Source organism: Ochotona princeps, chromosome 15, assembly GCF_030435755.1.
Source record: "Ochotona princeps isolate mOchPri1 chromosome 15, mOchPri1.hap1, whole genome shotgun sequence".
Taxonomy (NCBI): domain Eukaryota; kingdom Metazoa; phylum Chordata; class Mammalia; order Lagomorpha; family Ochotonidae; genus Ochotona; species Ochotona princeps.
Window position 1 is genome coordinate 42,773,769 of NC_080846.1, and position 16,611 is coordinate 42,790,379.

The 16,611-nt window shown below is 39.1% G+C and overlaps 1 protein-coding gene across 3 annotated transcripts in view; it reads right to left on the minus strand.

Annotated features, from left to right (window-relative positions):
- Positions 1-16,611, minus strand: part of EEA1 (early endosome antigen 1) — a 116,560-nt gene that overhangs the window by 84,357 nt on the left and 15,592 nt on the right. For all 3 annotated transcript variants that reach the window (XM_058673908.1, XM_058673907.1, XM_058673909.1), the window contains exon 2: positions 6,802-6,894. In XM_058673908.1, coding sequence (XP_058529891.1) covers positions 6,802-6,894 — 93 coding nt within the window. The remainder of the gene's footprint in view (positions 1-6,801; positions 6,895-16,611) is intronic.

The following is a 16,611-nucleotide window of genomic DNA, read 5'->3' on the forward strand; positions in this document are numbered from 1 at the left end:
TTACTTTCCCCTGTTCCTCGACCCCTTCCTACCCTAACCAGTGCTCCACATGGGCATGCATCCTTCTCAACTACGTAAACATTATCAAAAATAAAATTAACAAAAAATTATTTTATTATTTTAAGAAGGGCCAGTCTTGCAGCAAGTTAAACCTCCACCTGCAATGAGAGCATCCCATATGGGCACTATTTCACATCCTGGCTGTTCCACATATTGCCCAGCTCCCTGCCTGGAAAAGCAGCAGATAATGGCGCCCATGTAGAGATCTAGAAGAAACTCCTGGCTCCTGGGTTAGGCCATTATGGCCTTGTGCAGGAAGAGTGAGCCAACAAATGGAAGATTGTCCTCTCTCTCTGTATCATACTCTCTAACTTTGCCTTTCAAATGAACAAATAAATCTCTTTAATTTTTTAATATATTATAGAAGTTAAAATAGCAAAGTAAGAACTACTAAACAACCAGAAAAAATACATAACTTCTGAGCTAGTAGGAGGGTCCAAGGTTGAAGATAAGTTATCAAACAGCCCAGCAAAGAGCGACTGCTAGGGTGTGGGAAGAAAAAAAAGTATGCTTTCACAGAAGTATACTATGCAATGATTAAAGGCCATACAGAAGGCAATAGTAACAGAAAACAGAGAGCTAACACAAAGAGAATCACATAAAAAAACAGAAATCAAAATATGACAGACCATGAAAAGTTCATGGAAAACAAAGTCATCTTTTATTTCTATTTTCCAGAAAATTCTTGAAGTCTTTTCCAACATCAATCACTAAAATAACTTAAATGGATTCTCTGAGGTAAAAGACAAATTATTTGCTGCTTATAAAAACACACACAAACACTCCTAAAACAAGAAAAACCAAAATTAAAAGTGAAGCACAAACAAACACATACGAAGTACCAATCAAATGAAAGCTAGAAGGCAGGAATTTGGATTCATGGCTCAAGTCGCCTTTGGGGACACTGGTATCCCACATTAGAGTTCCTGTGTCAAGCCCAGGCGACTCTACTTCAGACTTAGCTTCCTACAGATGTGTACCCAGGGAAGCAACAGATCATCAGATTATGACTTTAATAATGGGTTACCTCTGTCATCCACATGGCAGAGGATACAGTTTCAAAGTGGTGGAGGTATTTGGGAAATGAACCAATAGTAAAGATTTTTATCTGTCTTTCTGTTTCTCTTTCTCATTTTCCAGTAAAATAAAAATAAATACAAATTTAGAAGTAAAACTGCATATATTCCATTATTATGACACACATGATCAAAGTTTTGATTCACCAGAAAGGTATAAGGCTACAATGAAAATATGTAGTCTTTAAAAGGCGAAAGATTTATACGATCTGAAGAGAAACCAGAGTATAGAAAATATGTAGTCTTTCCTGCATAAATTTCAAGTTTTCTGCACCAAAATAAATTTATTTTTAAAATTCTATTTGACGTGGAGTTTTTGAAGTACCTATAATAGTTGATCTTAGAAGAGACAATGTTGAGGGTCGGTGCCATGGCATAGTACTACAACACAGCCATCCCATATGAGCACCAGTTAACATCTCCGCTATTCCACTTTTGGTCCAGCTCTCTGCTTATGCCCTGGGGAAAATAAAAAGCAAAATGTCGCTCGAGTCCTTCAGTCCCTGCACCTGCCTGGGAGACTTGTAAGAAGCTCCAGGCTCTAGGGTCTGGCCATTGCAGCCATTAGAGAAGTGAACTAAGAGATGGAAAATCACTCTCTCTCTACTTTTTTGATACTGTGCAATGTGCATTTCAAATAAAAATACATCTTTTTTTAAAAAGAAGAAGAAAGAGAGGACATGAAGCCAGTGATCCAAATTAGATAAATGCAGCCCTTACAGAAAGAAAATACTAGATGGTACCTGACGGGGAGGTTTCATCTCAGAGGAATGGCGTTCTGTTTTGTCAATTTATTTTTGTCTTGTTTCATCATTTTTATTTTTTGGTGTTCTCTTCTTGCTTGTTTTTATATGTCTCATACTGAATTCCTTTGTACCAGAGGAAAATAGTTCATGAGAGAAGTAGAAACAAAAGCAGGAGGGAGAATAAGAGTAAGGAGAGAGGACAAGTAAATATTATGAAATCCAGAGCACAAAAGAAAGGTTTGAAATCTTACTAAAGTAAAGAACAAAATTCAGCTGTATGCATAATTTTGTGATGATAAAAAAAGGGACATTTATTTGATGGTTCCCATTTCGTCCATGACAAAGAAGGCGACTGAGGAAAAGAGGACAAGAAACGTGGAGACAAAAAGGACAACCAAAGTACAAACAGCCATCCAAGGAAGTGAAAAGGGCCTACTTAGAAAATAAAGCAAGAATCAAGATGGCGGAATAAGGTAAGGACATTTAATCAGGATGAAGCAGAGAGGACACATTCCAGGAAATAGGAGAAGCCAGAACAACAACACAGGGGTACCTGGAGACTGACAGACACAGGAAAGCAGCGAAAACAATGGTGTGGTGTTGCAGTGACTGATACTCCAGTAGCATTCAGCCAATGGTGATCTGAACTCCACCAGCAGCCAGAACTCCACAAACAACAAGGTGGGAAGGGACTTTCACTGGGAGCTTGGGGGATGAACCCAAAGAACTGTCCGTCCTGCTGGTCCATTTGATTTGACCAGGAGCAGAGACAGAGTGGCAGATTCCAGACGGTGCGAGAACAAGATGGATTTCACAGCCTGGTCAGACCCCTAGAGCTAAATTGGGCACCATTTTGCATAAGGAGGCAAAGGTAAGGGAAAGGACTGAGCATAAACTGAGCTGGGAGTGAACTCATTTTTAACTGAGTTAACTGCAACAACATGGCATTCTATAAGTTCCACCCAAGACAGGTTTGGGTAGCCCTCAGACCTGATGGCCAGCAGATCAAGAACTCTAGTAGTGGCACATCAGGTGCCATTTTGTACACTGTGGCAAAAGCTTTAGGACTGCAGGGGACAACAGTGAACTGCGCAAGTGCTGAGCTTACGAGAACTCATTGAGTTCAGTGGATTGCACTGGTCCCACAGCAAAATAATACCGACTGTGGCATCATACGGGTCAAAACAGGTCCGTGTGGCACCCAGATCTAACGTTCAACAGGTTCTAACCAGATCAACACAACCAACAACCTAGCTATACAGAACACCTGGTGTCTCCATAATAGTGAGACTTGCTCCGACCCAAACTGAAGCAGGGTTGTACAGACAACAGTGCAACCTCAGCACGATATCACAGGAGGTGCAAATTAGTGAGCCAATGGGCCCGGCGCTGTGGCCTAACAGCTAAAGTACTCACCTTGAACGCCCCAAGATCCGATATGGGCGCCAGTTCTAATCCCAGCAGCTCCACTTCCCATCTGACTCCCTGCTTGTGGCCTGGGAAAGCAGGTGAGGATGGCCCAAAAGTTTGGGACCCTGCATCCATGTGGGAGACCCGGAAGAGGTTCCTGGTTTCCGGCTTCAAATCGGTGCAGCACCGGCCGTTGCGGCTCACTTGGGGAGTGAATCATAGGATGGAGGATCTTCCTCTCTGTCTCTCCTCCTCTCTGTATATCTTACTTTGTAATGAAAATAAAAATCTTAAAAAAAAAAAAAAGAAAGAAAGAAATTAGTGAGCCAGGAGTTGGGGCTATGGAGTTCTTGGTGGAAATCTAACATAAGAACCCAGACCTGGAACTTGCTGAAGAAGAAGATCCTCCATCCTCTTCTGGGTCTCCCACATGGGTGCAGGGTCCCAGTGCTCTGGGCCATCCTCGATTGCTTTCCCAGGCCACAAGCAGGGAGCTGGATGGGAAGTGGAGCTGCTGGGATTAGAACTGGCGCCCATATGGGATCTTGGAGCGTTCAAGTTGAGGACTTCAGCCGCTAGGCCACAGCGCCGGGCCCAGTAAATAAATCTTAAAAAAACAAAAAACAAAAAGTACAGTGGACATTCTCCAAAACAAAATGAAGCAAGCAGAAGAAAGAATCTCAGAATTGGAAGATATTTCCTATCACCAGGGGAAAGCAAACAAAACGCTGGAAGCAGAGCAGGATCAGGCCAAAAAAAGTATTCAAGAATTAAAAGACACTATTAAGAGGCCTAATATAAGGTTGTGGGAATCCCAGAAGATGCAGAAAGAGAAACTGGTTTTACAAATATATTTAATGAAATAATAAGGGAAAATTTCCCTAATCTAGAGAAAGAATTGGGAAACAAGATCCAGGAGGGGTACAGAACTCCCAACAGGCTTGATCAAAAGTGATCTTTACCAAGACACATGATCATCAAGCTCTCTTCCATCAAACATAAGGAAAAGATCCTTAAGTGTGCACAGAGGGAAAACAATCAACTGACATGTAAAGGAATGCCAATTAAGCTCACAAGAGATCTCTCACAGGAAACTCTACAGTCCAGAAAAGAATGGAGCGACATATTCTAGATTCTAAAAGAAAAAAATTGTTGTTCCAGGATAATGTACGAAGCAAAGTCTTTCTTTGTCTTTGAAAATGAAATTAAAGTCTTCCACAGTAAAGAAAAGTTAAAAGAATATGTTTCTTCCAAATCTGCCCTAAAAACAATACTTAAAGATGTTCTCTTGAGAGAGAAGAGGAATAGCACCCACCAAAACCAAAGGCAAATGGGAAGAACATCCTAGTAAAATGACAACAGAAGACTAAATCAATGAACAATCCATTGCTAAAATGAGAGGACCAGATTACCTCCCATACATATTAACTCTGAACGTAAACGGCTTAAGCTCAATCAAACGTCATAGATTAGTAGACAGAATTAAAAAACAAAACCCATCTATTTGCTGCCTGCAGGAGACACACTTCACCAACAAAAATCAGCGGAAGCTGTATCCCATGGATTTTGATGTTTTTGTTTTCGTTAGTTTCATCTCTTCAAAAGTTTTTGTGATTAAATAATTCAATGACTGATAGATCATACAGTAGCATCATTTTCTTCAAGAAGGTTCTTGATTTTCTTTTTCATTTCTTCAGCGACACATTAATCATTCTGTAGTGTGTTATTTAACTTCATGGTGCTGTTAATTTCTTTTTTCTCCCTGATGTTGATTTTGCTTTGTGGCTTTTCATTTAAGGGGATGTAATGGAGACTGTCATATCTAGTAACATGTCATTTAACTTCATGGCATTATAAATTTCTATTTTTCTATTGTTGATTTTGTATTATGACTTTTCATTTGAGGTGATGTACAGTAGCTGTGAAATGGAGACTAAAATCCAGATGTGAGGATACAATGTAGTATGCATCTCTACTTCCAGACAAAGATGAACTTATAATGAAACTGTTTACTATATCTTGACAATAGGATGCTGGACTCTCTGCCATTGTCCATGCCCACAATGATGGACATATGACTGTGTATGAAGAACTATACTTTAGTAATGATATAGAGGAACTAGGGTGGGTGAGGGAATTGGGGAGGGGATAAGGAAACTCCCAAAAGCCTATGGAACTGTATTATAAAATGATAATAATAATAAAAAAACTGAAAAACAACAAGAAAATAAAGCAACACCTACAAGTACTGCTCAATATTAATGTTCACTGGAATTGCTGCTGTTCTTTGGTATTTAGTTTTTTGCTCTGACATCAGCACGGGGTACTACATTCTTTTCCTAGGTTACAGTTGGGTATGTTGAACATGTGTTCTCATGACAGTAGTTTGGAACTTTTTCTTAAAGACATGTGCTTTAAACTTGGTAAAGCTCTGTTGATACTTTTCTCATTCTCACAATCTTATAAAATCTTATTATGGTTAACAGTTGACCAGGTAGAAAGAGAAGCAGATTTCAAAATGTATGTGAGACAGACATACTCATTAAACAAAAGGTGAAAGGGAGAAGAGGGTACTGGGTAAAGGGTATAACTAACTCTAGAAAGGTTCAACTGACAAACATTGTGAGATGCTGCACCAGCTAATCCTCTTCCTGCCAGCACCAGCATTCCATATGAGCGCTAATTCTTGTCCTGGTTACTCCAGTTCCCATCGAGCTCCCTGCCTGGGAAAGTAGTGGAAGATGGCCCAAAGCCTGGGAACCTGCACCCATAAAAAACCGGGAAGAGGCTCCTGGGTTCAGATTGGCTCAGCTCTGGCCATTGGGGTCACTTGAGGAGTGAACCACCAGATGGAAGACCTTTCCATTTCTCCTTCTCTCTGTAAATCTACCTTTCAAATAAAGATAAAAAATAACATAAAAAATATATGTATTGTTTTCGTTGTAGTAATATCAGAGGTGATATGGATGTGAATATATTTTCTTATCTCTTTTTCTATGATGGATAAATATTACATGTTTATTAAAAGCAAAAATAATGTAAATGTTAAGGTCAATTTTCCCCCAAATAGTTACCTTTTCCACTAAGTTTCATAATAAACTACCAAAGACATAATAAAAAGTCTTACAAAATCATGAAATAGAAAATATACAAATTTTATAGATAATTGGTCCATTAACCTGCATTTCATGACAGCAGATACACTCTCACAGAACGAATTGCTAATTCTTACAAGCAAACTACAAAAGCCATTCTTAAATCATAGTAAGAGTATCAGTGAAGACAAATTAACAATATATCTGTCACTATTAGTATACACTTTCCTCGTCTCAGAAATAAGCAGTTAAATATCTACAAGTGTGATTCAAATGTTGCATTCCGGTTTTTTGTGACCTATACAAACTTTTCCTATAAAGGACATATTTAAGGTACAGATCATTACTTCCAAATGTATATTAATTTTCCTTAAAATAATAATGAATTTTGTTGCCAAGCTGTTATTTCCATACCTCTGAAGAGCTTTCATTATTGACATCCACTGCATTTATGGGAGTTGCTGATGAATCTAAATCAGAACCTTGAGAGCCAACTCTCCCAGGAGTCTGAAACACAAAAGGAAGGAAAAATCAAAGCAGATATTAACAATATATTCATAACCCATTTAATAACAAACTTTTTAGAGAAGTTAACGTCTTCATGATGGCAAACAATACTGTGGCTAATACTGTATCAAGATCTCAGTATGCATTCTCCCATTTTTAGTTTGTTTTTAATTATTAACACTTATTTTTAATATAATTCATCATATTCTTTAATATATTTTTATAGAACACTTAATCATAATGATATCTCTGAGAAAGATAAAGCAAATATTGTTATGGAAAAGAAACAAATTTAGAGCAGCTAAGCGGCTTGCTTATGATCACACTATTAACAACCAAACCAACAGAAAGAAGCCAAAACGAAATGTTGAACTAATTCTCCTTGCAGTGCTCTTTAATGTAAGAACTAAAACTACAAGAACTTGAGGAGTGCTAGAATAAACTTTCAGATCAATCATTACCACCAGCTATCTTCAGGACTTAAAAGGACACCACCAAAGGTACATTCTGGAGAATTACAAGTTTTTTCCCCCTACCACATTTGGATCACATATCATCTATTATCATTCATTAACATGTAGGACTTGCTTTAAATGAACCTGAAATTTGTTGGATAAAAACACATTCAGATCACAGGTGTGGCTCAGTTCTCATTAAAGATGCATATGTGGTACATGCAAGCATGATGCTCACGTTGCATAAGAAACAGTCAAAGCAAGGACAATAAGGAATTTGCTCAAAGACACGTGTTGAATAAATAGGAGACAGCATTTTAACCCTTTTAAAAAAAGATTTATTTATTTACACACAACCAGAGTTATACAGAGAGAGATGGAGACAGAGGGACAGAGGCAGCGGGCTCTTTCCTCTGCAGGTTCACTTTCCCAAATGCCCGCAACAGCCAGGGTGGATCAAGTCCAAGTAGGGAGAATTTCATCACGGTTTCCCATATGGGTGTAGGACCCAAACACTTGGGCCATTCTCCACTGCTTTCCCGTGGAATATTCCCAAGTGGAATAGCCAAGTCTCAAGCTAATGTCTTTAGGGAAGGCTAGTACTGGAAGGGGCCGCCCTGCAACACCAAAACATGGGCCCCTGAGCCATTCTTAATCAAAAACCCATACTGCTTCCCTGCTAGACACATCCACTGAAATGTACCTCCTGCACCTGAAACTGGTAACTCAGTACACTTTGCTTCAACACAAGAGCATCCTGTATAACACCACTAAATATTCAACATAAATGCCAAATATGGATGAATTCTTTAAAAATATCAAAAATGCATAGAAAATGAAAAACAGGCATACTATGATTATAACTCCGTGTTAAAAATTACATACAAAAAATTAAAAGGAAATATTCTAAAATGCAAACAATTTATATAGCAAAACAGGATTATAAAAGGTTTTACTTCTGTTTTTCACGTTTTGTTTTTGATAACTTTTTCAGAATTGTGATACATATAAGTTGATTATATATTGAAAAATATTAAAGAAAAACAGACAAATTCAATAGTCCATATTTCTTCCATTTTTCTCCCTAAGCAGATACTTCGCATGTTTAATTATTTTATAATAGCATTTAAATAAATTGGGAAACTGGGACAAGTAGGAAGTAACAGTTACAAAGAAAGTATAGAATTTTTTTAAACATACTCCCTTCAAAGATGGTATAAATATTAATTTAATCTCCTATTTTATACCTTAGGAAGAAGTTGGGCCTGTCATGCCAAGACAGTGAAGGGAAAATAGAATGATCTAGAACATTTTTTAAAACACATTTTGAGCAGCCCCAATTCAAAAACCTAAAATACTCCAAAACTGAACATGTCTGAGCACGAACATGACACCACTAATGGAAAATTGCACAGCAGGAATTAAGTATTTCATGAACAGTTATTTATTTAAATTTTGTATAAGATTTATAAGAAACATAAATGAATTGTTGCTTAGACTCGGATCCCATCTCCAGACATCTCTACATAAAAACAAACATTCCAAAATATAAAAAACAATCAGAAATCCAAAACATTTTGGGACTCAACTACTTCAGAGAAGGGATACTTATCTTGTACTTAACTTCTTTAGGCTTCTCAGAACTCAAGGTTCTGTGAGTCTGACTGAAGAACAAGAAAGGAACAGCACTTTGTGTGACTATGTTTGCAATACAGAGAGCACACTTCATCATCATCACTGATTTCAAAGGAACAGACAGATCTTTTAGAAAGTGAAAAGGGGCCCAGCACAACAGCCTAACAGCCAAAGTCCAGGGCTTGCACGAGCCAGGATCGCATTTGGGCATAGGTTCTAATCCCAGCAGCCTTATTTCCCATCCAACTCCCTGCTTGCAGCCTGGGACAGCAGGAGAGCATAGCCCAAAGCCTTGGGACCCTGAACCCTCGTGAGAGACCCAGAAGAGGCTACTGGCTCCCAGCTTCAGATCGGCGCAGTTCTGGCCATTGCAGCCACTTGGGGAGTGAATCAGCGGACAGAGGATCTTCCTCTCTGTTTCTCCTCCTCTCTGTATATCTGCCTTTCCAATAAAAATAAAATAAATCTTTAAGAACAAATGAAAGAAAAGTGATTAAAAAGAAAGCTATAGATAGAATAAATGACAACTGTATCCCATCCAAGAGTAGCAGCCATCACTAGGCATATGGGAGTTGGTAGAATTCCCATTAAAGTACTAAAGATTAAGAATTCAAAAACTGGAGCCTGGCACAATAACCTAAAGGCTAAACCCTCATCTTGCACATCTGGGTTCCTATATGGGTTCTGGTTCATGTCTCAGCTGCTCCATTTTCCACCCAGCTCCCTGCTTGCAGCATGGGAAGGCAGTGGAGGATGGTCCAAAGACTTGGGACCCTGTACCCACATGGGATACCAGAAGGAAGCTCCTGGCTCTTAGCTTCAGATTGGCTCAGCTCAACTAAATGGTGGTAATTTGGGGAGTGAACCAGTAGACGGAAAACCTTTTTCTGTTTCTTCTTCTCTCTGTAAATCTGCCTTTCCAATAAACAAATCTTTATTTTTTAAAATATTTTTATTTTGAGTTTTCAATTATGTGGTACATTTTTGTATAGGCTGTGATTCCCCCCCAAACTCCCACCGCCCCCCGTGAGATCTTTCTCATTTTGTTACAATAGTGTAGTCCTTCATAAGGAATCATAATTTTATCAGTCTATAAATTTTTAAAAAAGAAAAAAAGAATTTAAAAAGTAAATCTCCAGCCAGAGGCAACAGACAATAAGAGAGGAGTTTCCATTCAGTTAGTGTTGGAAGGCACAATTCAAAATAATAAAAGGGTATGGTTTCCATTCTCAGAAAAGACAGACAATCAAGTCAATCTAACGCTCACACAAGAGTAAAGTACTACAAATGTTAGGAACCACCTCTCCGGAACAAATTCCATGTCAGTCCAATGGGAAGGAGGTATGAAGTCATCCCGCTACTGAATACAAATTACTACACTTTTGCTTCCTCTTTAGGACTCAAGAACTCACCATCAAAATAAGTTTCTTTTTGACATGTAAGAACTCAGTTAATGGAAATAATGGCATCTAGAAAAAAAACATAAGAAGCAAATACGAGGGAAGTTACGTTTGCACATCAGCTTGCCCCAGGCTTTGGTGATGTTGCACTTCGGGTTTACACAGGCCCCAGGTCTCCGGCACCACCTTTCATCCTCAGTTTGGCTAATATCCTTTCTTCTGGGAGGCCTGTGCTTTCTGCTCCTGAGAGGAGACACAGCTCAGGAAATGGCCAAGCGGCGAGGTGGATGTTGCTGCAGACACTTGAGCGGCAGCAGCCCATCCTGCTGACTGCCATCTGTCTTCCCTGGGAGAGTTAGGATCACCTTCCTCGGCAATGAGTGAGGTCAGCTTTCCATCCACAGTGTCAATCTTTTTCACCACAAAGATGTTAGAAACGGTGAGGCAGTGCGTTTCTATTTCCTCGTTCCTCTTGCTCTTTGTCATTCTATCTGTTCTGTGACCTTCTTTAGGATGCCTGATCTTTTATTTATATATTTTTTTCCCGAGTGGATATAATTTTCTCCTCAGCACTTAAGGTATGGCAAGATCTTGTGAAACCTCAACCACAGGACTCACAGGTGTCCATGCCCATAGTCCTCGTCTTCAGAGGACATTTTCCAAAGGTGAAATTTATCTTAAGTGTTTAGGTAAAGATTAAAGACTTAGATGACATATGAGAACGAATACTTAAGATTCCCAGCCTCGGGCCTGGTACAGTATCCTAGCAGCTAAAGTCCTCGCCTTGTATGAGCTGGGATCCCATTTTGGCGCCGGTTCTGATCCCGGCAGTCCCGCTTCCCATCCAGCTCCCAACTTGTAATCTGGGAGGTCTGCAGGGTCCCAAGGCTTTGGGCTGTCCTCGACTGCTTTCCCAACTTGTGATCTGGTAGCTACTTGGTGAGTGAACCAATGGATGGAAGATCTTCCTCTCTATTTCTCCTCTTCTCTGTATATCCGACTTCCCAATAAAAATAAAATAAAATAAATCTAAAAATAAAAAAGTCCTAGCTTCTGTCACTTGGAGCTTTGCAGTTTGTTGGATTCACAGTTTTGTAGAAAAATAACATAGGGACCAAGAATCGTATGGTAAAGGAAGCAGTTAATATCCTGACTCTTTAAAATTATGTAATTATGTCATGTGGATGCAAGTATACTGATCTCAGATTTCTCCTTGCCCTTCAGAAAGCCTTCAAGTTGTTGTTCTTGGCCTAGGGTATCTCAGATTTCTTGGTATAGCAGGAGCCCCTGTTTTCAACACTACCTTTAAATTTTCCCAAAACCCAACTTTGTCAAAACTCTGTAAACACATCCAGAGTTAAGTCTTTGTTGTGTTCATTTAATGTTCACAAAATGTTCACACTCCAGCTATTATAACACAGTACTCCTCCAGAAACCACTGTGAAGTTGTTTTCATCTGAGACAAAAATGTATAAATAAAAGTTAATTCTGAATATGAACATACATTCATGGACTTGGAAAAGGGTGAATGATTTTTAAAAGTTAAAGAAAAACATTTAAATGATATAGTTAGTACAAAGAATTACTATATAAACTAAAAATTCACTTTTGATTCTTTAACCTTTTGACAGCTTTATGCTATGATGGATATTAAAATGAGTAACACCACCCCTAAGGGGAGTGGACTTGAAAGCCGTCCCTCCAAAGAACCCCATTTGTCCTGTATCTGAACTCTTTATTCAACACGCTCTATGTGACTTTTCATTGAAATTTGCCTTGCCTCAGAGGAAATAAGCAGTTCAAAGAAACATTGTACTTTTTACATAACCAAACTGCCAATACCAAAAATACCCACTCTTACATTTGCTTAACATAATCTTAGTTGGGGCTGTATCAAGAAACAGTAGATTAAGCTTCCTATATGAGTGCAACAGTTCAAGACATGGCTGCTTCACTTCCTATGCAGCTCCCTGCTAATACACCTAGGAAAGCATCATTAAATGGTCCAAGTATGTGGGCCTCTGTACCTACCAAATAGGAGACCTGGATGGTGTTTCAAGCTTGACCCAGTCCTGGTTATTGCGACCATTTGAGAAGTGAATCAGTAGATGAAAGTTGTCTGTGTACGTGTGGGTTTGTGTGTGTGTTCATGAATATGTAGGTATATCCCCTTTTTCTCTGTACTTCTGCCTTTCAAATAAATAAAGTAACTTCAAATAGAAATAAAACAAATATTTTTTAAACTAGGTCATAATTCAGGGCTGGCATGGTGGCATAGCTAGCTAATCCTTCACCTGCCGGCCACTTGGATGTTAATTCAAGTCCAGGCTGATCCACTTTCAATCCATCTCCCTGCTAATAATCTGGGAAAGCAGCAGAGGATGGTCCAACACCTCATTCCTCTGAACCATAGTGGGAGACTCGGAAGAAGCTCCCAGTTTCATACCAGCTCAGCTCTGGCTGTTCTAAATATCTGACGAGTAAATCAGGAATGGAAGATCTCTATCTTTGTCTTTTCCATTCTTTTTTTAACTCTTAATTCCAAGTAAAATAAGTAAATCTTTAAGAAAAAAAAATTCATAATAATCCTAATTGGTTTAAATAAGCCCAAGAAGCATGAGGAGTAAGAGGAGATAAAAGGAAAACTGTCATGAAATGGTGGTTTTGAGGTACATTTTTTAACTTACCCTTTTGATTGTTACTAAACTGTCAAAGAGCTTCTTGACTCTGTATTCTAGCTACTAAAAATCCCAATATTTCAATAAGAAGCCCAAATACAATAACACTGAAGAAACAACACTCAATTTTCCCATTTATAAAAGTTCATTCTGAGGTCTGGCAATTGTGATGTAACATGTTAAGCTGCTGCTTGCAATATCAGCATTCCATATTGGAGCACTGGCTCAGGTCCTGGCCACTGAACTTTCAATTCGCCTTCCCACTTATGCACCTTGAAGGTCAGAAGATGACAGCCCTAGTGCTTTGACCAACCCCACCCCATCAGTGCAGGAAACTCTGATGGAGTTTCAGGATCCCAGCTTAGCCTGGTTCACTGTGGCCATTTGGGGAGTAAACCAGTGGGTGCAAAAATAGTGGCTATATGTCTTTCACTTGTTTTTCCCTCTGCTTCCCTCCTTCTTTCTGACTTTTCAAATAAATCTTTCTTTAAAGTTTTACTTAACAAAAGCAATGAGATAAGAATGTGTGGCAAGTGGAATCAAGTCGGGGGAATAGGGCAAGGACACATTTAAACAGACAAGAGAATCATTAGCCAGGGTGAAACAGAGAGGGCAGATTCCAGAAAATAGGAAAGGACAGGCTAACAACAGAGGGGAACCTGGGGACTGACAGACACAGGGAAACAGTGAAGACAACAGAGTAGTGTTGAAGTGACCAGATAGCCCAACAGCAGTTAGCGAGCAATTAACTGAGCTGTAATAGTGGGCAGAGCTCCACTGGCAGCCAGGTAGGAAGGGACGTTCACAAGTAGCTAAGGAGGTAAACACAGGCAAAAAACTGCCTCCTGCTGACTTGTTTGATCCAACCAGAAGCAGAAACAGAGCAGCAGACCCCAAGGAGGCGGTGCAGGAATAGGGTGAATTTCACAGCCCAGAAACCCAGCAGTGCCACATCAGGCACCATTTTTTGAAGTGAGGCAAAGGCTGTGGGACTGGAAGGACAACAGCAAATTGTATAAGTGCTAAGGCAGGAATGAACTCATTTCCGGGGTAGCCCCCAAACCTCATGACCAGGAGATCCAGAATTCCAACAGGGCTATGTTAGGCACCATTTTGTCCACTATAAGAAAGGCTTTGAGACTAGAGGGACAACAGTGAGTGGTAGTACATACACAAAACTGGGAGTAAACTCAATTCCAGCTCAGCACACTGCACTGGTCCCACAGACAAAATAATACCAATTTTGGCATCCTTATGTGTCACGTGGCCCTCAGATCTAACAGCCAGTAGGTTCTGGCAAGATCAGTATCACCCACAACCTAGTCATTTAGGACATCTTGTGTCTTCCTAATCCTGATAACTGCTCAAACCAGAAGAGGGAGAAAGGCTGTCCAGGCAACAGTGCAGCCACAGCATGGTGACTGAGGTGTTGGGGCTATGAGAACTTGATGGAAGACTAACAAAAGAATCCAGGCCTGAAACTCGTTAGAGGAAGTGGCACAAGTGACTACAAATGAAGAACTGGATACCAAACGCAATCAGTAAAATCAAACTGTATACCTGTGAGTGATACAGCCTAGAGACCTGCCCCAAGCAGAAGAACTGCTAACCAGACGTAGAATGGCCAAAAGAAAAACAAGAGACAGAAACACAGTGAATATTACTGAAGACTCCCCTCCAAAAGAGCAAAAGCCTTTGCCAACCTCAGAGTTAACTAAGAAATACATTGAGGAAATGGGGGATAAAGAACTTTAAAAATTGTTTTAAAACTTCTTATAAACAACAAGAAGCACATTCAAGGATTTAAGGAATATGTCACAAAGGAAACAGCAACACTGAAACAAAATCAAGCATTATTATTAGAAATGAGCAATGGAGCAAATTGAAAATTTAGCAGAAAGCCTCAACAATAGAATGAATGAAGCAGAACAAAGAATCACAGAATTGGAAGATATTTCTTGCCACAGTGGGGAAAAATCAGAATGTTGGAAGTGGAGTTGGGTCAAGCTATAAAAATTATTTAAGAATTAAGATAACTATTAAAAGGTCAAATATAAGAGTTATGGGAGTTCCAGAAGACACAGAAAGAGAAGCTGGGTGTAAAGATGTACTCAATGACATAATAAAAGAAAACTTCCCTGATACAGAAAAAGAATTGGGAAACAATATACAGGACGGACACAGAATTCCCACTAGGATTGACCAAAAGCGATCTTCACCATGACACATGATAATCAAGCTCTCTTCAGTCAAACATAAGGAAAAGAGCCTTAAGTATGCACAGAGGGAAAATAATCAACTGACATACAGAGGAACCCCAATCAGACTCATAGCCAACTTCTCTGAGGAAAGTACCAGTCAGAAGAGAATGGAGCAACACACTCCAGATTCTAAAAGGGAAAAATTGTTGGCCCAGGATAATGTACCCAGCAAAGTTTTCCTTTGTCTTTGAAAATGAAGTAAAATTCTTCCACAGTAAAGAAAAGCTCAAAGAATATGCCTTTTCCAAAACTGCCCTATAAATGATATTTAACAACATCCTGACAGAGAAAATGAATAGACCTACCAAAACCAAAGGTAAATGTGAAGAACATCCCAGTAAAATAACAACAGAAGACATAAATCAATAAACAACTCATTGTTAAAATGACAGGACCAAATTAGCACCTATCTAAATTAACCATAAATGTAAATGGTTTAAATTATCAATTAAACATATTCTCAGACTGGAATAAAAATTATTCCTTAAATGTTCCTTAAAGTAAATAATATTCCTTGAAATAAATATTAAATATTGAAGTAAATGTTGGATATTATTCCTTAAAGTAAATAATAAAGTTAATGAGGTATAATAGCAATAATTTCAACAAGATAAAAAAGGTAAAGGCAGATATGCATAAATAACACCATATTTAAAGATAAGCAAGTATGTTTGACAGAAAATTATCAGAGAAATACACACATATACACACACACAGGCTAAACTGATCAAATGGAGGTCAGCATTACAGTATTACAGGTTAACACAGCCATGATCCCATGTGAGTAATGACAGTTCATGTCCCAGCTGCTTCCAATTCAGCTCCTCACTAATTACCTGGAGAAGCAGCAGAGATGGGCTAAGACTTTGGACCCCTGCATCTCACGTGAAAGACACAAAAGAAGCTCCAAGCTACTGGCTCCTACCTCTGACCTGGCCTATCCCTGGCCATTACAGCCACCTAAAGAATGAACCAGTGCATGGAAGATAGATTCATTCATTCATTCTCTCTCTCTCTCTCTCTCTCTCTCTCTCTCTCTCTCTCTCTCTCTCTCTTCTTCTTTTCTTCTTCCTTCTCTCATTCTCTCTCTCCCCCTACCTTTGAAAATAAATAAATAAATAACTCTTTTTAAAAAGATGATCATGTAATGGAATAGAAGATACAAAACAAATATGCCACGGAAAAGAGCACATTCCAAAACTAGTCCAGATAGCACTCAGGAGTCACACAGAAACCAGCTGCCTCTGCTTCAATCATGTATCAACAAGAGAAAGAGCATGCGGAGATA